This window comes from Pristiophorus japonicus, chromosome 8 (genome assembly GCF_044704955.1).
Source record: "Pristiophorus japonicus isolate sPriJap1 chromosome 8, sPriJap1.hap1, whole genome shotgun sequence".
Lineage (NCBI taxonomy): Eukaryota > Metazoa > Chordata > Chondrichthyes > Pristiophoridae > Pristiophorus > Pristiophorus japonicus.
This window is the reverse complement of record NC_091984.1, coordinates 198,092,445-198,115,851: the sequence shown is the minus strand read 5'-3', so window position 1 is coordinate 198,115,851 and position 23,407 is coordinate 198,092,445. Positions and strand designations below refer to the sequence as shown.

Genomic DNA, 23,407 nt, shown 5'->3' with positions numbered 1-23,407 from the left:
AAACTTAGCAAATGTAGTGAATAATCTCCACTTGGAGGACCCCTGGAGATCAGTCTCCCAGGCTTTTTCCATCTCGTCATACCCATGGATGTAAATATATACTAAAGATTTTAGCTTGGTTGTAAGTCTCCAGAGGCAACAAGACTGAGTTGAGCTTGGAAACAATCTCCTTACTTGTCAGGGAGTACTTAAGCTTAGGAGATTGAAAAATGCCCAATTTGGGGCTGTATACTCTGAGGCAAGCTGATGGAAGGAGTTAAAAAAGTGATGCTTGTGGAAAAGTTTATTGTTTCAACATTCCCTATGGAATACCATACTACCAAGCCACAGGGTGGGAACTCGAGGGTTATGTGAAGGAGGCAAATAGATGGAGATTTTAATCTGAATTCCAACATGACAACAGATTTTCTGCCACATAGAGTAAAGGAGACAGCGGAGTATCCTTTGACAATGATATTTCATTGGCTGCATTATACTACTCAATCAATTGTACTGATGGAACATTTTTCTATAGCTCTAGCACTTTCTATTCAGTAGCTTTTCTTCAAATAATTTTGAAAAACAAAAGGACAAATTTCAAAAGATTTGAGAACATTTATCCTTTTTTTGAAAAAACCCCAGTAATGCTGCATATGTGAGTGTATAAGAAAGTGAGAAAAAGTGACACTGTTCTGATCATACACCTTTTGTGAACTTTGGTTTGTGTTCTATAAACTTTAGAAAGTGGATTAGGCTGAGGGAAAGAGGAAACTACTTCATATTTTCAATTTTCAAAACAAAAGTTGAATTCTAAGGCCAACTAATAATCTACCTCTATTTCCTTGATGGTTAGAAAAGGTGCTAATTCTTTATACCTATGAGAGCAAGGTGCACATAAGGAGAAAGGTAGGCAGCATCTTTCCTCAATCTAATTTCATTTTTTGTAAGTATGTTGAATTTTGAAAGCAAATAAAAACTGAGGGCAACAGATTCAAAGGGCGGGCAGAAGGGAAATAGGTTATAGTCAGAGTGCCTCTGGAATCTTGCGGGCCACCTTTGGGGGGAGTGAGTGGGAGCACATGGAGGGATAAGGGTGAGGTGAATGACAGCAGACAAAGGGAGTGAGAATACAGAGGTTCAAGGGTAGTTCAAAGTGGAACAGTTAGGGATAGTGATGGGAAAGGGGTGATGGTAAGTGTTAGAATGCTGGTTACATGATGTTGCATACATACCACCACCAGAGGTGCATCTGTTGGAGTCCCAAGGGATCCCAGCATTCTATAGTACTCAGTCACATTGCTTTATTTGAGACATAACAACTGGTGACGAGTAATAGATAACGAACCACCACGCGAAAATGCAGAGAACTGTTGGCATCCTGGAGAAGGTGCAGATCCACTTGGTTCCCGGGACACGACCCTTCCACCACAAGGCACATACGGTGCCATACATGATGCGAGAGAAAGTGAAGATTGAGCTGGACAGGCTGCAACAAGAGAGCATCATCGCGCCGGTTGAGTTCAATAAGTGGGCCAATCCGATTGATCTGGTTCTCAAGGGCGATGGCACGTTCAGAATTTGTGGAGACTATAAAGTAACGATTAACCATTTATCGCTGCAGGACCAGTACCCGCTACCCAAGGCAGACGACCTATTTGCGACGCTGGCAGGAGGAAAGATGTTCACCAAGTTGGACCTGACCTCGGCCTACATGACACAGGAGCTGACAGAATCTTCAAAAGGCCTCACCTGCATTAACACGCACAAAGGTGTGTTCATCTACATAGATGCCCATTTGGGATTCGATTGGCCGCGGCTATTTTTCAAAGGACCCTGGAGAGTCTGCTAAAGTCGGTTCCGCGCACTGTGGTTTTCCAGGACGACATATTGATCACAGGTCAGGACACCATTGAACACTTGCAGAACCTGGAAGAGGTTCTAAGTCGGCTGGATCGTGTGGGACTCAGGTTGAAACGTTCGAAGTTTGTTTTCCTGATGCCAAAGGTAGAGTTCTTAGGGAGAAGAAACGCGGCAGACGGCATCAGACCCACCGATGCCAAGACGGAGGCCATCAAGAACGTGCTGAGATCACAGAACGTGACGGAGCTGCGATTGTTCCTGGGATTCCTCAATTATTTTGGTAATTTCCTACCCGGGTTAAGCACCTTGCTAGAACGTCTACATTTGTTGCTACGCCAGGGAGATGACTGGATATGGCGGAAATCACAAGAGACTGCTTTTGAGAAAGCCAGAAATCTGTTATGTTCCAACAAACTGTTGTTCTGTATGACCCATTTAAACATTTAGTGCTAGCTTGCGATGCATCTTCGTACGGGGTCGGGTGTGTGTTACAACGAATCGGGAACATTGCAACCGGTCGCTTATGCATCCAGGAGCTTGTCCAAGGCTGAAAGAGCCTACAGCATGAATGAAAAAGAAGCTCTGGCATGCGTTTATGGGGTGAAAAAAATGCACCAGTATCTGTTTGGGCATAAGTTCGAGTTAGAAACTGACCATAAGCCGCTCATATCGCTATTCTCAGAGAGCAAAGGTATTAATACCAACGCCTCTGCTCGCATCCAAAGATGGGCGCTCACACTAACTATGTAATTCGCCACAGGCCAGGCACAGAGAACTGCGCTGATGCTCTCAGTCAGCTACCATTGCCCACCACTGGGATGGAAATGGCACAGCCTGCAGACTTGCTCTTGGTGATGGATGCATTTGAAAACGAAAAGTCACCCGTTACGGCCCGCCAGATCAGGACCTGGATCAGCCAGGATCCTTTACTGTCCCTTGCAAAAAACTGTGTCCTCCATGGGAGCTGATCCAGCATCCCAGCGGAGATGCATGAAGAGATCAAGCCATTCCAGCGGCGCAAAGACGAAATGTCCATACAGGCGGACTGTCTTTTGTGGTGTAATTGCGTGGTTTTGCCTAAGAAAGACAGGGAAACATTCATACGCGACCTACACAGTACCCACCCAGTCATAGTAATGATGAAAGCTATAGCCAGATCCCATGTGTGGTGGCCCGGCATCGACTCAGATTTGGAGTCTTGCGTGCGCCAATGCAACACTTGCTCTCAACTGAGCAATGCACCCAGGGAGGCACCACTAAGTTTGTGGTCATGGCCCTCCAAAATGGTCTTGGTTGTTGTGGATGCTTATTCAAAATAGATTGAGTGCGTAATAATGTCTGGAAGCACGTCCACTGCCACCATCGAAAATCTACGAGCCATGTTTGCCACGCACGACCTGCCTGATGTCCTTGTCAGCGACAATGGGCCGTGCTTCACCAGCGCTGAATTCAAGGAATTCATGACCCGCAATGGGATCAAGCATGTCCTATATGCCCCGTTCAAGCCCGCATTTAATGGCCAGGCAGAACGGGCAGTTCAAACCATCAAGCAAAGCTTGAAATGCGTGTCCGAAGGCTCCCTGCAGACCCGCTTGTCCTGAGTCCTGCTCAGCTACTGCACAAGACCCCACTCGCTCACCGGAGTTCCCCCTGCCGAACTGCTCATGAAAAGGGCGCTCAAAACAAGGCTCTCTTTCGTCCACTCTGATCTCCTTGATCATGTCAAGGGCAGGCGGCATCAACAAAGCACATACCATGATCGCTCAAATTTGTCATGCGATATTGAAGTCAATGACCCTGTATTTGTACTCAACTATGGACATGGTCCCAAATGGCTTGCTGGCACTGTCGTAGCCAAAGAAGAGAGTAGGGTGTTTGAGGTCAAACTTGCAAATGGACTAACTTGCAGAAAGCATTTGGACCAAACCAAACTGCGATTCACAAACAGCCACGAGCAACCTGAAGAAGACACCACCAACTTCGACCCTTTGATACACATACAAGAGGCAACCGACATCACGGTTGACCACGAAGCTGAACTCATCATCCCCAGCAGCCCAGCAAGGCCAGCTGCGCAGCAGCCCAGCGAAGGCCCAACCAACTCACCTGCACCTGTGTTTGTACCAAGACGATCGACTAGTGAGCGAAAGCCCCAGATTGTCTCATCCTGTAAATAAGTGTACTATTGACTTTGTGTGGGGGGGGGGGGGGGGTGCGGGGGGGAGGAGGAGGAGGAGTGATGTTATTATGCAACACCATGTAACCAGCATTCTACCACCACTAGAGGGTGCATCTGTTGGAGTCCCAAGGGATCCCAGCATCCCTTTGGAGCACTGTATAAAAGCAGGCCTCTCATGCTGTGCAGGCACTCTGGAGTCAGATTAAAGAGACTAAGGTCACATTGCTTTATTTGAGACATAACAGTAAGGGTAGTGGGAAGGTGTAGAGTTGGGGTGCGATGGGTACGAGGTGGTGGGGGAAAGCATAAGGGAAGCCAAAAGAGTTAGGGAAAGAAAAGAGAAAGGAGACAGAAGAGGAGACAAAGTAGAGAGAGAGAGCAACACAATGACAACAGTGACAGGTGAGACCAATGCCATATTCTCCAACTTACCATGCTCAATGCCATGGGAAATTGACCAGCAATAAAATAAAATGAGTTTGCTATTGTGCCACCAACTGAAAGCTGTGTTGTAATGCTTTCGGTCATTTAAAAACACTAACTGTTCCCTTTACCAAACTACACATTTGACCCCGCAAATCTCCAAATTTGCGGTGCTGTCTTTTGGATGAGTCAAACTGAGGCCCTGTCTGTCCTCAGGTAGGAGCCAAAGATCTGTAGGCACTATTCAACGAACAGGGGAGATCTCCCAGTGCTCTGGTGATCATTTATCGCTCAACCAACACCACCAAAATGGTCTTTTATCCCATGGGACTTTGCTGTACACAGTGACTACACTTCAAAAGTGCTTCATTGGCTGTGAAGGTGTTTGGAATGTCTTGAGGATGTGAAAGGTGCTATATAAATTGTCCACTAGCCCACAGACAAACTGCACGTTCCCCTCAGTTTCCATCTCCCCAGTGCTTGCTACCCACCCCCAGAACTATTCATTATGCCTTACACACTACCCTTCAGCTGTGTACTAACTACTCGCTCCACAATTACTCACTTCTCACAAACAACATTTATATAGCAGTGGAGGGAGGGGCAAATTAAGGATGGAAGCCCACCTACCAATAGTGAGTTGAAGGGAGAGGAGCATGAACAAGAGGTCAGTTAGAGGAGTGGAATGGAGATGGGGAGGGACGAGACCATGGAGAGATTTAAACACACGGATACAAATTTTAAATTTGAAACGTTGGGAGGACCAACAACTTACATTTATATAAGCGCCTTAATGCAATAAAACATCTCAAGGCACTTCACAGGAGCAATTATCAAACAAAATTTGATACCAAGCCAGGAGATATTGGAATAGGTGACCAAGAGGTAGATTTTAAGGCGCATGTTAAAGGAGAGGTGGAGTAGTTTAGGGAGAGAATTCCAGAGCTTTAGGCCTAGGCAGTTAAAGGCAAGGCCACCAATGGTGGAGCAAAGAAAATCAGGGATGTGCATGAGGCCAGAATTGGAGGAGTGTAGAGATCTTGGAGGGTTGTAGAGCTGGAGGAGGTTACAGAGATGGGGAGGGGGCAAGGCCCTGGAGGGATTTGAAAACAAGAATGAGAATTTTAAAATCTAGGCATGTCAGACTGGGTGGGCGAGTAAAGATGTGGATGATTGGTGAGTGCGACTTGGTAAGAGATGGGAAACAGAATAGAAGTTTATGGAAAGTCTGAGCAGTAGTTTGGAGGTGACAAAGGCATATATGAGGGCTTCAGCAGATGTGCAGATGATGACTTGCTTCCACGCCAAAAGAGGATGAGTTCACAGGTGTTTCAATGAAGGACCTAATATTGCAGGTCCCGAACTGCATATTGAAGGGTGGAAGATGCGTGTGCGTGGATTTTTTTAATGTGTGGTGGCCGTTGCACACCAGCCACTACACTGGCTTGACAGAGCTAGGTCTTGGTCCACTGGCAAGGATTAACCAAGAGGTCTGGATACAAGCTCTGCTGCACGGACCTAGTGCGCACACATAGTGCAGTGTGGGCTGGCCCATGTTGCCCCTGGGCTCTCACCTCTTCTAGGCTCCGAACTCTCGCCTCTCCTGGGCCCCGATCACATTGCTCTGCAATCTCTCACCGCTCCTTTGTCCCGACCTCGTCGCTCCTGCTGTACCTGCCCATGCTCCAATCACTGACCTGGGTTCTGGTGACGTCCAATCCAGTCGCCCTCTTCACAGCCGTCGCCCTCCCGGACCGGCTCGCGCTGTACCTTGCAGTGGCATGATACTTTTATGGCCCTGACCTGCCGCTGATGGTCCCTCGCAGTAAAAAAAAGACGGAAGTAGACAGTGATTGAGAGGATAAAGGGTTGAGCGTGAAAACACCAGCGGCAGGTCAGGGCCATAAAAGGAGCAGTGAGCGGCGGCCCAGGAGCAGCATGGAGGCATACCACTTCAGGGAGCAGCGCGAGCTGGTGCAGGAGGGCGACGGCAGTGAAGAGTGACATTATCAAAGTCCAGGTCGGTGATTGGAGTGTGGGAAGGTACAGCAGGAGCGGTGAGAGACTGTGGAGGGATGTGATCGGGGCCCAGGAGAGGCGTGAGTTCGAGATCCTGGGGCAGCACAGGACAGCCCACACTGCGATATGTGTGCACACTAGGTTCATGCAGCAGAGCTTGTCTCCAGTCGTCTTGGATAACCCTTGCCACTGGACCAAGACCTAGCTCTGTCAAGCCCGTGTGGTGGCCATTGCACGTTAAAAAAATCCACACACAGGCATCTTCCACCCTTCAGGATGTAGTTCAGGACCTGGAATATTAGGTCCATCATTGAAACACCTGTGAACTCATCCTTTTTTGGCGTGGAAGCAAGTCATCCTCGTTTCGAGGGACTGCCTATGATGATGATAGGGTTGAGCCTGAGACAGTAGCTGAGGAGAGGGACGCAAGATGATGATTTTGGAGGAAGTTAAGACTCATGCAAGAGTAGATGTTGGATAAATATTGTGACAATACAGGCAGTAGCAGAGTCAATCGAGGCGATGGACTGGCAGAGTTGGGTGTCATTGACATACAAATAGAAGCTGACCCCCATGTCTGTAGATAATGTTGCCAGGGAATAATGAGGCAGAGAAGGGAACCTTGAAGGACTCCCAGGGCTGGGAAGAGAAGCCATTGCTAGAGCTACTCTGGCTATGATTGCAAAGATAATAATGGAACCAAGCGAGGGCAGTGCCACAGAGTTGGGCAACAGAGGAGAGATGTTACAGGAGGTTGGTGTGACTAACTGTGCCAAAAGTTGCAGAGAGGACAAGAGAGAATGTCATTCATCATTTGTGATTTTCGTTGGCGCCATTTTGGTGCTGTAGGAAGGGTGGAGCCCTGATTGGCATGATTCAAACAGGGAGTTGCAGAGGAAAGATCTGGCAGGCAATATCACATTGAAGGACTTTGGAGAGGAAAAGAATGCTGGAGATAGGGTGGTAGATAGCAAGGGCATAGTGGTCAAATATGGATTTTATGAGGTGGGGCTGGTGATGGAAGTTTAGAAAGGGAGGAGGAGGGTGAATGTTCCTGAGGATAAGAAAACTTTTGCAATACCATCTAGCATGGAAGACAGGAAAGGAAGTTGGGTGGTCAGGCATTTAATGGGAATGGGGTAGGTCTCAATGGATAACACAAACTTGTTGAGGGCGGGGTGGGGGTGAGGGAACTAGAGAGACAGGGGTTCAGGGATAGAGTGGAAAGAGAATAGGAAAGGTTTGGCTCAGTGGGCAATGGGGAGAGAGAAGCAGCAGAGGCAGCTGAATGGATGGTTGCTTTCATTGTGACAAATCCATTGCACTTCTTGTTGGAGATGTGGCTGGAAGCAGAAGGGGAAAGGGGGTTAATTGGTGGTCAATAGAAGAAAAAAAGAACCTGTGGTTATATTTGTACTCTTAAGTCGTAGGTTGTTTTGGCAGAGAAAAACAAACCCAGTAGAACTTGATGTGGTTGAGCCAGTTTGGTGAAGAAATTCTTACTACTCATGTTCCTCATCTTGATTACTCACTTCCCCAATCTCTCTTAATACTCATTGCCTTTTCAAGACTCTCTCAACTACTTTCCTCCCACAAATATTCACGATTTACCCAGACTGTGTGGTACCTTCAGACTGCTGTGCGGCTGTGCAGCTTACAGGGGACATTGCCAGCAACTACAGGCCAGTCAGCCTAATGTCAGCAGTGGGGAAACTTTGAGACAATAATCCAAGACAAAATTAATGGCATTTGATAAGTATGGGCTAATAAATGAAAGACAGCACTGATTTATTGAAGACAAAGCATGTTTGACTAACTTGATTGAGTTTTTGATGAAATAACAGAGGGATAATGAAAGTAATGATGGTAGTGTGACTGATTTTGTGTATGTGGACTTTCAAAAGGTGTTTCACAAAGTACCACATAATATACTTGTTAACAGAATTAAAGCGCGTGAGATTAAAGGGATAGTGGCAGCATGCATACAAAATTGGCTAAGGGACAGAAAGCAAAGAGTAGTGGTGAATGGTTGTTTTTCTGACTGGAGGGAAGTATAAAGTAGTGTTTCCCAGGGGATTTTATTAGCACCACTACTCTTCTTGGTGTATATTAATAACCTGGACTTGGGTATTTTGCATGAGATACAAAACTCGTAAATGTAGTAAACAGTGAGGAGAACAGCAACAGTCTTCAGAGGGCAAACTGGTAAAATGGGCAGACACACGGGAGGCAAAATTTAACACAGAGAAATATGAAGTGATATATTTTGGTCGGAAGAATGAAAAGAGGCAATATAAACGAAACGGTACAATATTAAAGGGGGTACAGGAACAAAGAGACACCTGGGGGTGTATGTACACAAATCTTTGAAGGTGGCAGGACAAGTTGAGAAGGTTGTTAAAAAAGCAGAGTATTTTTAAAAAGCTTATGGAATCCTTGTCTTTATTAATAGAGGAATAGAATACAAAAGCAAAGAAGTTACGCTAAATCTTTATAAAACACTGGTTAGGCCTCAGCTGGAGTATTATGTTCAATTCTGGGCACCACACTTGAAAAAGGATGTCAAGGCCTTAGAGAGGGTGCAGAGGAGATTTACTAGAATAGTACCAGGGATGTGGAGAAGCTGAGGTTGTTCTCCTTAGAGCAGAGAAGGTTAAGAGGAAATTTGATAGAGATGTTCAAAATCATGAATGGTTTTGATAGAGTAAATAAGGAAAAATGTTTCCTACGGCAGAAGGGTCAGTAACCAGAGGACACAGATTTAAGGTGATCGGCAAAAGAGCCAGTGATAACATGAGGAAACATTTTTTTTTAATGCAGCGAGTTATTGTGATCTGGAATGCAGTGCCTGAAAGGGTGGAGGAATCAGATTCAATAGTACAATATTTGAAGGAAAACATTTAGAGGGCTATGCAGAAAGAGCAGGGAAGTGGGATTAATTGTACAGCTCACCCAAGGAGCCGGGTCAGGCATGGTATGCTGAATGGCCTCATTCTGTGCTGCCATTCTATGATTCTATAACCCGATCTCCTAGTATATTGTACATGTAAGTTGAGGTTGTTGGATAATGTTATTCTGTTCTCAACAGAGGTGTTTTTTTTTACTGGTGGCAGCTATTTTGATAGACAGCAATGAATGAAATCAAAAACGTGGAGGTATTATTGTACCATAGGATCTCAACTACAGTGATATGTGGCTTTAACTCACCGAATACAGAAAGCAAAGTTGCATATTGAAGCACAATATACGAAACTTTGAGAGGATAAATAATGAGATTTGTATTTTTTGAATTAGAACATAAAAGCATACCTCTGGCTCTGAACAAACAAGGCAGAATGCATTCTTGAATCCTACCAAATGTCACTCATCATTATTGAGTTTGGAGAAGGTGCAGAGGAGGGCAACTAAACTGATAGTGAGGGTTAGAGCTATGATAAATTATTATGGAATTTGTGAATAGTTACAGTGAAGAGATCTCAGGAGAGAGCTTATTGAAAATGTCAAGACTGTGGGATAGAGAACCTGGACCATAATAACATTTTAGGGATGATGCTAAACTTTGAAATCAAGGGCATGGCTATAACTGCAGAAGATGCAAGTTTAGCTTAACTACTTCACAGAGGATAATGGTATGGAGCAGACTGCTTATGCATACTGTGGAAACAGAGTGTTAACAAATTTAAGGAGCTGAATTTTTTTAAACGAAAGAAGTAATTGAGAGTGCATGGTATTTTTTTAACTTTGGTGCTGGCTAAATGGAGGGTCTTCCACATTCCAATATTCCTGAACTATGGGTACAAGCATCTATTCTCGTTTTTAAATGTAGTCTACTTTGATGTTTGTAACTGAAGAATAAATTGTTGACTTAGGTTTGCAAGTGTCTGGTTTATTTGCGGTGACTATCACAGTATTTTGTGATAGAGTAACTCTTCAATGGTGAGAACTGTTATGTCTTGAATAAAGAGTCAGACTAGATATTGCAAGTTCAAAGTGTGACCGTAGTCCTTTATTGCAGATCTCAGAATGCCTCTCCAGTCTGAGGCCTCCTTATATACAGCTGCTCCCAAGGGATTGTGGGATCCCTTGGGACTCCAGGGGATAGGCCCTCTGGCGGTTAGACATGGTAATTACAGGTTTACATACATAACAAGAACATGTATTAATTTCAACAGGTTTGCATTCTGCCCGCCGCTGTTTTTTTTGTTCACACCAATGATGTTCACTTCTTGGCCGATGGGGCGGGAGGGAGTGCCGGCCAATGGACGGCCGCCCACCGCGGGGCCAAAGGAGTTTGAATTCCCCGCGCTCCCGGCGGCCGGAAGCGGAAGTCGCCGGTTGGATGTAAACAAGCAAGATGGCGGAGGTTGGAGCCGCGGGGGGCGCCGAGATGGAGGGCGATGGCGGCTTAACGGGGCTGCCGGAGGAGGTGCTGGAGCAGATATTCTGCCACCCCTCCTTGAGCTATGTGGATGTGGTTAGCATCTGCCTGTCATGCAAGAAGCTGCAGGAAGTGTGTCAGGGCCGGAGCACCGTGTGGAAGCACAAGTTCAGGCAGAGGTAGGCGCCGCCTGTGCGGGTAGGGAGTAGGGGGACAGGGGGGTCTGCCGAGGGAACCGACAGCTGCAAAAGTGCCAGCGGTTGGGAATCACTTGGATTGTTTTTTTTTTAATGTGACCAGTTATATATATCTGTCAAAATAAACGACTTCGTGTGTTCAAATAAAGTTTCAGTATATGCCAGTAATCACAACTCACTCCAAACTTGAGTTGCCAACTCTGGTTGGAGGTTTTCCTGGAGATTTGATCGTGTGATGCCAGGTATTGGAGCACGTGGAGTCGGCAAATATTACTCCAGTGACCTTCCAAAGGTTGGGTCCCCCTGTAGTTGAGTTTCTTTGCGGCGGCAGCAGCTGTTGTGCGAGAAGTTCCAAGAACCAGGCGATCACCTACAGGTGGGAGAGGGATTCGCAGGCAGGGGGCAAAGCGGAACTTTGATTCCACCAGTAACGCACTGAAACAGCAGTGTCCAAGAGATTCATGCCTCTTTCTGGGAGGGCAACCCCAACATTTCTCCCATAATCGCGTTTTAGATATGAAACCACTGCCAAACATGCTGAATGAAGTAAATGCGGTGTTCTGCTACTCTCGCCTGCCATTTACTTGGGAGGAGAGTGTGTCGATACAATGATTTCTCAATTAAAAAAAACACTCCACAAACACTAATATGAACTTTTGAAATAACTCTTCATCTGTTGTAACTCTCAGGATCCCTGTTCAGCCTTGTTTGTCCATATTCCAAGCATAAGGAGCCACACCACGTGTTGATTTCTCAACATTATATCACTGCACAGGATTTCTTAAATAATGTTTTAGTTGTAATGTGGGCACTAATAGCAATGTGCCGATATCTTTGAAAATATTTTGACTGAAAAGAAGCTTGAGTGAGGTAAATGTATAATTGGGATGTTTGAAAAAGTTCATATGAAAGGCAGAATGAAATTGGGCAGGCAATGTCACTGCTGGTTGGTTGAACATTTTGGTTTTGACTTCATTATCCTCATAAAGCCTTCACATGTCAAGACAAGTCACAAATTCCTCCTGCTATATTGGTCCAACTGTCTGAATTCCAGTTTCAGAAAACCACACCCACTGGAGCAGTGCACATTCCCATTTCTCTCAAACTATCCTTGCAACCTCTCTGAGTGAGATTACCAAGTTATTGTCATTAGTCATGAATTGTTGATAGTTTTATGCCGTGGACTAGTACTCACTTGGAACTGTGTTGCGACTGTCCCAACTCATTTCATTTATGATCCTCACTGATGTCAGATAGAGGAGACTGAGTCTGGGTTCAAAGGTAAAAGGAAAATGTTTCAAACCTTTGGCAACACATTGTTCAAGGTTCTTATTGTGGTTTTCATTCTAAGAATGGCCTTCATAGCTCGTGTGCCTGTACTGGTACTGCTTATTTAACAGACTTTCATACTTAAAGGACACTGGTAATGAACCCCAGTGTAACTTACATTCACATCAGTTAATACTACATTGTTGTGCTATGCTCGTAGAGCTTGAAGTTGATACGACTGTTTGACTGAAACCACTGCCTGTAGCTGTGGATCATTGGCTATGATTAGCATTTGCACACACTAAGTGTTTTAGATAGGCTTTTTAATAAACTGCTTCCAACAGTACATTAATCATCTTTTGCATGACCAGTTGGGAGCTAATTCAGCTTATTTGTGTGACTGCAGGCATGATTTCATTGAGAGTAAACAGAATCCAATTTTGTGAGGTTATTGGATAGACGTGCTTCCCCACTTCACCGGCACTTCCCCACCCTAGTTAAAATTGCTGTGCAGAATGAATAGTGTAGTTGGATGCGACAACTTGTTGGAGCAATACTGTACTGGCCTGCAGAGTAGGTGGCACATGTGATTGGACCCACAGTCTCCCACTTGCAGATTTGGCTGAGGATTTGAGCAGACAGTGAGATTCTCCATTGGAAGGGAAGATGAATTACTCTGGGCAACTCTTGCACACTTTCTGGAGCCGGTTACAGTAAAGTATTGGCAGGGCCTCAGCAGTGTGTTGGTGGAGAAAAACCAAGAAAGTAGGAAAGGAAGAATATAACTGGTATCTTAAATGATGGTGGTTGTGGCTGGATACTCATGCTTGTATTATGGCTCCTGAGCATATGCACATTTACCACCATAGTTTCAAAACAAATGTTTATCTGTCTAGTCAGCTGTGGCTCATTGGATAGCACTCCAGCCTCTGAGTCAAGTCCCATTCCATAAACTTGAGCACATCATCTAGGCTGATACTCCAGTACACTGTCTGAGGTGCTGTCTTTCAGATGAGGCGGTAAACTGAGGCCTCATTTGCTCTCTCGGATGATCGAAAAAGATCCCATGGCACTATTTTGAAGAAGAGTAGGGCAGTTATCCCTGGTGTCCTGGCCAATATTTATCCTTCAAACAACATCAACCAGATTATCTGATCAATATCACAGTGCTGTTTGTGGGACCTTATTGTACACAAATTGGCTGCAGCGTTTCTTGCATTACGACAGTGACTACAATTCAAAAGTACTTAATTGGCTGTAAAATGTTTTGGGACTTCCTGAGGTTGTGAAAGATGCTCTATAAATGCAAGTTTTGTCTGCCTGTCTATTGATGTATCGGATCAATCCTTTTTCATACCTCGGGAGCCTACTATCAGCAAGGGCAGACGTCGACGACTAGGTCCAACACCACCTCCAGTGTGCCAGCGCAGCCTTCGGTCGCCTGAGGAAGAGTGTGTTCGAGGATCAGGCCCTCAAATCTGGCATCAAGCTTATGGTCTACAGGGCTGTAGTAATACCCACCCTCCTGTATGGCTCAGAGACGTGGACCATGTACAGTAGACACCTCAAAGCGCTGGAGAAATACCACCAGCGCTGCCATCGCAAGATCCTGCAAATTTCCTGGGAGGATAGACGGACCAACGTCAGTGTTCTCGATCAGGCCAACATCCCCAGCATCGAAGCACCGACCACACTCGACCAGCTCTGCTGGGCGGGCCACATCTTCTGCATGCCTGACACGAGACTCCCAAAGCAAGCGCTCTACTCGGAACTCCTACACAGCAAGCGAGCCCCAGGTGGGCAGAGGAAACGTTTCAAGGACACCCTCAAAGTCTCCTTGATAAAGTGCAACATCCCCACCTGACACCTGGGAATCCCTGGCCCAAGACCGCCCTAAGTGGAGGAAGAGCATCCGGGAGGGCGCTGAGCATCTCGAGTCTCGTCGCCGAGAGCATGCAGAAACCAAACTCAGACAACGGAAGGAGCATGCATCAAACCAGACTCCCCATCCTTCAACCACTGTCTCTCCCACCTGTGACAGAGACTGTAATTCCTGTATTGGACTGTACAGTCAGCTGAGAACTCACTTTTACAGTGGAAGCAAGTCTTCCTCGATTTCAAGGGACTGCCTATGATAATGAGATAAGATTGTGAGGTTTGATGCAGTGGAGTAATAGAGCATGAGGTTGATCTTACTTTCTCCCACTCCACTGACTTCAGTCAGTGTTGCTGGATGGAGGTGCTAGAAGAGACCTCTATTGGGAAATCTGCAGTGCTCCACTTGCAATTGTAGTGGTGTGTGTGGGAGCTGGCTACCTGCTCTGCTTTTAAACTCAGGATATCTATAGGCCTGAAGGGGCTATCAAGGAAAGGGAAATTAGATGGTGTTTGACCTCCTAGGGAAAGTGTGTATCCCTCAAAAAAAAAGAAAGTTTTGAATCATTTGAATAATATCTGTATGCTTCTAACTTTTGCAGGTGGCCCACACTGATAAAATACTACAGAACTACAGAAACTCGTAACTGGTGGAAAGAATACCGAACACGACATTCTACTGGCTGGCAAGTGCGGAAAATGGTGGACACCTTTTCAAAGCGATTTTTTACAAGAGAGGTTAGAATTATAATAATAAATGGATATGCGTGTGCCGAAGATGCATTGATATCTGAGCCATGCATGTAACAATATATCACGCTGTATTGATGTATGAAAGGTTGTGCCGCACACACAGATGGAAATACATTAGCTTGTTGTTGAATATAGTGTCATTACCATGTTCCAACATTTCCTGCACATAATCAACATCATCATAGGCAGTCCCTCGGAATCGAGGAAGACTTGCTTCCACTCTTAAAATGAGTCCTTAGGTGGCTGAACAGTCCAATACGAGAGCCACAGACCCTGTCACAGGTGGGACAGATAGTCGTTGGGGGAAAGGGTGGGTGGGACAGGTTTGCCGCACGCTCCTTCTGCTGCCTGCGCTTGATTTCTGCATGCTCTCGGTGATGGGACTCAAAGTGCTCAGCGCCCTCCCGGATGCACTTCCTCCACTTAGGGTGGTCTTTGGCCAGGGACTCCCAGGTGTCAGTGGGGATGTTGCACTTTATCAGGGAGGCTTTGAGGGTGTCCTTGTAACGTTTCCCCTGCCCACCTTTGGCTCATTTGCCGTGAAGGAGTTCTGAGTAGAGCGCTTGCTTTGGGAGTCTCGTATCTGGCCTGCAAAGGATGTGGCCTGCCCAGCGGAGCTGATCAAGCGTCGTCAGCGCTTTAATGTTGGGAATGTCGAGGATGCTAATGTTGGTGAGTCTGTCCTCCCAGGGAATTTGTAGGATCTTGCGGCGACATCCTTGGTGGTATTTCTTCAGCGACTTGAGATGTTTACTGTACATGGTCCATATATCTCAGCCATTCAGGAGGGCAAATATAACATTCAACATCTGTGTGAGTGTTGCCTTGGCTGTGGTTTGGTTTATTAAGTTTTTGCTGGCCAGATAAATATTATAGCATGTTCTAACAGCCTGCAAAACAGTTCCCTCATGTATTTCTATGTGCTGAGACGTTACTGCAGTTAGTAAGGCCTTAATTATCTGCAGTTGTAGTTACTACAGCCCTGTAGACCATGAGCTTGTTGGCAGTTTTGAGGGCCTGGTCTTCAAACACTCTCTTTCTCAGGCAGCCAAAGGCTGCACTGGCGCTCTGGAGGCGGTGTTGAATCTTGTCATCAATGTCTGCTGTTGTTGATGGGAGGCTCCCGAGGTATGGGAAATGGTCCACCTTGTCCAGGGCCGCGCCGTGGATCTTGATGACTGGGGGGGCAGTGCTGTGCGGCGAGGACAGGCTGGTGGAGGACCTTTGTCTTACAGATGTTTAGCATAAGGCCCATGCGTTCGTACGCCTCAGTAAATACGTCGTCCGTGTACTGTAGCTCGACGACAGAGGTTGGGGTGGTCTTGGACCTGGCCTGGAGACGGCGAAGGTTGAGCAGGTTCCCACTGGTTCTGTAGTTTACTTCCACTCCGGCGGAGAGCTTGTTGACTGAGGTGGAGCATGGCAGCGAGGAAGATTGAGACGAGGGTTGGGGCGATGACGCAGCCCTGTTTGACCCCGGTTCGGACGAGGATTGGGTCTGTAATGGATCCGTTGGTAAGGATCATGGCCTGCACGTCGTTGTGGAGCAGGCGGAGGATGGTGACGAACTTTTGGGGGCATCCAAAATGGAGGAGGATGCTCCATAGACCCTCGTGGTTGACAGTGTCAAAGACCTTTGTAAGGTTGAAGGAGACCATGTATAAGGGCTGACACTGTTCCCTGCAATATTCCTGCAGCTGTCACTCTGCAAAGATCATGTCCGTTGTGCCCCGTAGGGGACGAAGCTCCTACGGCCACAGGGACGAAGACGGTTGAGAAGGACTCTAGCGACGACTTTCCCAGTGCCTGATAGCAGGGAGATTCCTCTGTAGTTGCTGTAGTCGGACTTGTCCCCTTTTTTTAAAGATGGTCATGATTACTGCATCTGATCTCTCCCGGCATGCTCTCCTCCTTCCAGATGCGAGAGATGAGGTCATGTATTCGCGCCAACAGTGCCTCTCCGCCATAATCCAGTGCCTCAGCAGGGATTCCATCCGCTCCCGTAGCCTTGTTGTTTTTAAGCTGTCTTACGGCTTTTTCTACCTCGTGCAGTGTTCGGGTCTCACTGAGATGGTGGCGGGTAGCATGCTGCGGGATGGAGTCGAGAACACTCGAGTCAAAGGCAGAATCTCAATTGAGGAGATCTTTGAAGTGCTCCTTCCAACGGGCCCTGACTGCCTCGGTGTCCTTGATGGATGTTTCCCTGTTCTTGGCCAGCAGTGGGGTTGGGCCTTGGGTGTTTGGACCCGTAGGTGGCCTTGATTGCGATGAAGAATCCTCGCACATCATGGTGTAGTAGCCGGTGTGCAATGACCACCCCACGTTAAAAGAACTCGCGCACGGGCATCTTCCACTTCTCTAACATGAAGTTTGGGACCTGGACCTTCATGGACAACTTCCAACAGCGACAGGCCGCACCGCCATAGTTGCCGGGGAACTTAGACGCTTTGATATCGATATCGCCGCCCTAAGTGAGACCCGGCGGGCAGGGGAAGGCCAGCTCAAGGAACAAAGTAAGGTTACACCACCTTCTGGAAAAGGAAACCAGAGGAAGAACGCTGCCTCCACGGAGTCGGCTTCGCCATCAAAAACAAGCTGGTCGACCGCCTCAAAGATTCCCCCTGCGGGGTTAACGAACGCCTCATGACTCTTCGATTCACCCTATCCCGGAATCAATGCGCCACAGTCATCAGTGTGTACGCCCCAACACTCGATGCAACATAATTAACATGCCATTGAGCTGTCTAAATGTTGGTGATTGCTGCCATTGTTCATGCATCTCCTGAGCTGAAATATCTGCTGATGGATTCCTTTGTTGATGGTGACCTGTGACACCTCAGCCAAACTTGCTTTAGCTCTTGGGAAGCATTTTCCCAATACAATTCTTGCCGCATAACCAGTGCTGGTTATGTCTCAATCCCCATGTGGACTATTTTACATAGATTGTACAGAGACTCTCAGGAATTCTGAATATTCATTGTAATCTTGGCCGATATCAATCATTTCCTTGTTTTGACATTGCCTGTAATTTTAATTTCTTTGAGTGAAAAGTTCACGTTACTAGTTTTCTAATGTAATTTGAGAAACATTTTCACATGCCTGAAACATTCCTATCCTTTATTAAGTAGCTATTATGAGACATTTAAGTGTTGCATAATAATGCATCTGTTAAGTGTGGTCAAAGTTAAATTGTCACAGACTAATTAAAACATGTATAAAATTGAATCAAAATAATTAGATATATTTACATCAGTGTACTAGCAGCAATGCATTATGCTCCCTCTAGTATTGAGACCACCTTGAAGTAGAAACAGGTTGATTTTATACAAAAAAAGGTTATGGTTATTTACACAGAAAATACAGTCTGTAAAATATAAAATAGTACCAATGTTTATCTGGAGGAAACTCCTGCAACTTAAGTGTGTTGTGTGTGCATTCTTTCAGCTTATGCTACCAATAAATAAATCTTCTCCATTGGAGAAGTGTTTTGTAGCTCTGCGTGGAGTTATAAAACAAAATAATCAATTGACTAATGACTGTTTTCATTTGAAATCACATAGTCAAACAAAGAATTTAAAAATGTATAATTGCCAGCAGATGGCACTAATGTGGCATTGGTTATAACAGAGCTTTTCATTGGCAGGTTCCTGTTCATGGCTTTAAAGACGTTGAGGCTCTAGATGGTCCATTCCGTTTTATTGAAGATGAATTGGTGTCGATTCTAAACATGGATGAAAGGTTAGTAAATGGTAATAGAGTATGTATAAAAATCAAGAAGGGACAAATTGCATGTCAATCTATCAAGCCAGGTTTATTTTTCCAATTTAAAAGATTTTAATTAAATTATCAGTGAGGCAAATGTTGGATAATTAAAAATAATGCTTTTTACTGCAGGAAGTACCTGACCTGGAAATATTATGCTCGGAAAATCCTGTGCTTTCTTCGTCAGCAGGACATCATGGAAACATTGAAGGAGTTTCTCTCATCTCCACCAGAACAGCAAAAATTAATAGAAGGTAAGTGAATTAATATAAATATATATTTTTATGGGCGGATGCCTCCAACCGAAATTTTTTACACGTAAGTATCTGGTGGTCCTGGAAGCCAAGATACACAGCCCAGCGCAGAGACCCTTGCATCCCAGGAACGTAAGCGTGACCTGGGATCACATGGGCCTGGACCACCAATGAACATGGAGTCTTCTCATTGATAATAATGATGAGTTCCGTTTGTATGAGCTCCCATTACTATCCATGAGAATACCCCCCAGAACACAACACAATAAAAAAAAAACACCTCGCATGTTTAAAATTAATTGAAATTGAATTAAATGTTTCAGGAAAAAGTTATTTTTTTGAAGTGTTTTAAAAATGTTTTAATAAGGTTAAAAATAAACTTATCTTAATGGACAGGGTTTTTAATATAAAAATTAGTGAAAACTTAATTCTTCTTTCTTTTAAAACTCGTACGCTGATAAAAGAAAGCCTTATGCCTGCTTTTACCAGATGTAAACATTTTAAGGACATTCGCTGGGCAAATAGTCCTTCTCCCGGGGATGCATTGGAACTGTCAAAATAAAATTTGACAATTCGCAAATGCTGAATTTCAGCGCATGCACTTTACGCGTCTAAACTCGGAACTTGCAGGGCCTCTTCAGGCGTGTGCGCACACCGTACTCACCCGGAGAGGCCCCATTTTCAGGGCCATAGCCTTAGTAAGATGGTATAAATAACCATGTTCCTCGTTGAGTAACATTATTCTCAACTGAAGTTTATGTAGCTGCACTTTCTTACTCCATTAACTATTAGAAAGACAAACATATGAGAAATTGAGATGTACAGCAGGTACAAAATAGAAATGGATAATTTTCACGTGAGCATATCTTTTAAGTTGTCACTTTTACTGTGCCATTTGCTGGTGAAGGGGCTGGCAGGAAACCTGCTTTCAGGTCTCATTCATTGCCACTCTTGCAAACCTTGGGATGGCTCCAGATTGGACAAAGGTGACTCAATTTCTTCCCAGCATCTTCCTTTCACTTGAATGGGTTTGGGGAAATTACCATGAGGAAATTACAGGTAAGAATCTTGTTATCTGCCACATGTTACAACATAGATGTCCACGAATTTGATGTCAGTACACTACACTGACATTTCCCCCAAAAATCTGTTGTCAGGGTTATGTACTTAAAATTATGGTTATATATAATGTAAAATACATAATTAAGAGTGTAAGCATAAAGTTTGATTTACTTACTTGCTAGGTGTTGTGCTGATAGACCAATACTGCAACCCTTTAGCAGACACCTCCCTGGAGAATGTCCTATTACAGTTGAACTCTATTACAGAAGAGGTGAAAAAAGTGTTGCGTTTAACAAAATCTTCTCATCCAAGTATCACTGCAGAAAGAGGTACATCATTTAGTTATACAGCTTTTTTCTCCAATAGATCAACATTGTGTTTTTATTTTATATTGTATTAAAGAAATGTAATTTCTTCAGCTACTTTGGACCTAACCTCAGTCTTCAAAAGTACAGTGAAATCCAGTGCCAGCAGTTCTCGAGTTTTGTATTTGCAGCTGGGGACCCAAGTTTGAATCCTAGTACAGGTTGAACATCCAAAATCCGGAAACCTCGGGACCGAGTATTTCCGGATTTTGGAACGTCTTTGCCTGGGCTGAGGTAGGTGGGGTCAGGCAGCCAAGGTAAGTGGGCGAGGTCGGCCTGCCGAGGTAAGGGGGGTGGGGGGCTGAGGCGAGGTTGGGCCGCTGAGGGCCGGGACGAGATTGGGCCGCCGAGGCGGGAGGAGTCCGGACTTCGGAACATTTTCCGGTTTCCAGATGACCCTGCCATGGATTGGCCCAGATTCCGGAACATTCTGAATTTTGGAACTCCGGATTTCGGACGCTCAGCCTGTATTGAGTGACATTTGAACCCAGGCATCCCAGAGTGGCTCTATTGAAACAACTGGGGCCAAGACTTTGCACATTCTGAAAACTGCTTCTGAGGCATGAGACCCTGGGAAACCACACGACTGGCTCGTGATGCTTCGTCTTAGTGTGTCACAGAGCAAGTTAATAGGGAGGGAGGTTTAATTTGAGGGTCATGCAGGTAATAAAATTTATGTTTTTTTTGATGGGGTGGGGCGGTGGAAATTAGACCAGCTTTTGAAAGATATATTTTCTGCTGTGAAATGGCGAATACTTGGACTTTCCTTCTCCTTTGAGTACATGTATTGTAATATAAATGAAAAATGGATCTGAAATGCTTTGTTTTTCCACATTGTTCTATTTACTGTATATATTCTGCATACTTGTAATATATCATTTATCTTTGGTGATTCATATTTCAGATGGGGAAGTGTTTATTGATGATTTAGAACTTCAGCAACAGGTTCTGGATGTTATGAACTGTGTCTTATACAAGCAGCTGAAATTTAGAGGTGATGAAGATGATTATTACAACCCCATGAATTCCTATATACACCAGGTATGTGACTTTTAAGATAATGCTCTGTCTAGAATTATGAAATACATATTTAAAAGTCATTATTTCTGTGTTGTTTGCATCTAGGTGCTTAGAACAAAAAAAGGAATTCCCATCACTCTCTGTGTGGTATATTCAACAATAGGCAAGAATCTGGGTGTACGACTGGAGCCAGTCAGTTTTCCTAGTCACTTCCTCTTAAGGTGGTGTCAAAAAGTTGAAGGGTAATAATTATTTAGATATCTTTTTGAAGAATGAATCAATTTCATTATTTTTAATGTGTCAGAAACTAACATCCTCCACCAGAACTCTGTGTTCATCCACTCTGGCATCTTGTGCACCCTCAAATCAATTGCCGGTTATGCCTTCAACCATCTAAGCCCCACGCTCTGGAAATCCCTCCCTAAATCCATCTACTTCTCCACCTCCTCCTTTACAAGCCTCCTTAAAAGCCACCTTTTGGCTAAGCTTCTGGCTTCGCCTCCTAATATCTCCTTCTTTGGTTCAGCATCCATTTATGTCTAATTACTCATCTGTGAAGACCGTAGGGATTTTTTCTATGTTAAAGATGCTATATAAATCCAAGTTTCTGTTGGTATGAATGTGATGTGATCTGGTGTGGCATGATATCTGAACAGTTCTACGCATGCAGTGTGCAACACAATGCACTGTCCAAATACCATTATTTGCACCAATCATTTCAGAGGCAGTGAAAAATGTTGGTTTCTGAACAGATCTGAATGATGCCAAAGTACATACTACAACAGACCACCCTCCTGATTTATAAACGTGTTTGTGACTTCACTGCATATAACATACAGAGCAAATCTTCCCTGCAAATGCCTTAAAAGACAATTTCACCTTGAATACAGAAAAGGTCAAACTACATTGGTTTAAAAATATGTTTCATTAAAATGGTGAATTTGAAGCTCTTAGACTTTTTAATTTGTGCACAGTAGAGTGAATAAATGTTTTTAGCAAAATGACCAGATATGCTAAGCACATTCTCATTTCAGATTTGTTCATGTTTGGCTCTCATGGAGGTATTGGCAGTGTTAACTTTTATAATACAAGTTTAAAATAAAACTTTTCCGAGTATGTTCATTTTATAGTTTGTTACAATAGGCAAGGACTCCTCTCCCTGCCCCCCGCCCCCCAGAAATTTGGCCAGTTATTTTGACATTTGCATATTTGTTTGATTTCTTTCTATTATTAGTTATTTGCCATTGTATAAAACTTTACTGCTTTCTGTGTTGTGATGTTTATAATTGAATCCTTCATTCTCTCTCACTTTTCCCAGGAGTACTGATATTTTGGACTACGTCTACATTGATGCCTTTGATAATGGGAAAACATGTACTGCGAAGGAATGTGAGCATCTGATTGGTCACCAAGTTGCTGCTAATTTTTACAGTTCTGTTACCATTAAGGATGTGCTGTTCCGCATGGTAACAAATCTGTTTCACCTGGGAAAGAGGTAAGAGGCGGGTGGATCTACTCTGAGTCTGTGGTTGGTATTGGTTTGGAGTAATAGTTCCATATAATTGGGTACCAATCATACAAAGCCATGTTTTCTCTGTCAATAAAATGGAAAATAAATGGCTACCTACGCTGGAGACCAAGCAGCAGAGAAATCAGATAGCGTGTCTCTGCTGCTCTCGCATGATTCCTAGTTTCCCAGTAAAAATAATACTGGCAGTTGTTTTGGAGAAGGGTGACTGCCCATCCTACTTGCTCAGATACAAGAGGTGTGCGGTGCTGAGCGGACTTATTGGGTAGAAAATCACTTTAAGGGAAAGCTATAAAGGCTTACCGTTTTAATCATATATATTTTAAATCTGATCATTATATAATTGGTTTGAACTGCCAAATACTGCAGGTATTCTAAAGATTTGACAGTTTGTAGAATATGAGAGACTCCCATATGAGCTTGTTAAATGCTTGGGGAATTGTTAAACGTGACAGGCCATTTGTGTCTGTGTTGCTTTAGAGAA

At 44.6% G+C, this 23,407-nt stretch overlaps 1 protein-coding gene across 6 annotated transcripts in view; it reads left to right on the top strand.

The window, feature by feature from the left end:
* The first annotated feature begins 10,790 nt into the window (after positions 1 to 10,790).
* The window catches only part of fbxo21 (F-box protein 21), a 127,196-nt gene continuing 114,579 nt past the window's right edge, over positions 10,791 to 23,407 (top strand). For all 6 annotated transcript variants that reach the window (XM_070887721.1, XM_070887720.1, XM_070887724.1 and 3 more), the window contains exons 1-8: positions 10,791 to 11,017; positions 14,782 to 14,917; positions 18,576 to 18,670; positions 18,827 to 18,948; positions 20,193 to 20,339; positions 21,280 to 21,416; positions 21,501 to 21,637; positions 22,714 to 22,890. In XM_070887721.1, coding sequence (XP_070743822.1) covers positions 10,815 to 11,017; positions 14,782 to 14,917; positions 18,576 to 18,670; positions 18,827 to 18,948; positions 20,193 to 20,339; positions 21,280 to 21,416; positions 21,501 to 21,637; positions 22,714 to 22,890 — 1,154 coding nt within the window. In that variant the 5' untranslated portion in view covers positions 10,791 to 10,814. The remainder of the gene's footprint in view (positions 11,018 to 14,781; positions 14,918 to 18,575; positions 18,671 to 18,826; positions 18,949 to 20,192; positions 20,340 to 21,279; positions 21,417 to 21,500; positions 21,638 to 22,713; positions 22,891 to 23,407) is intronic.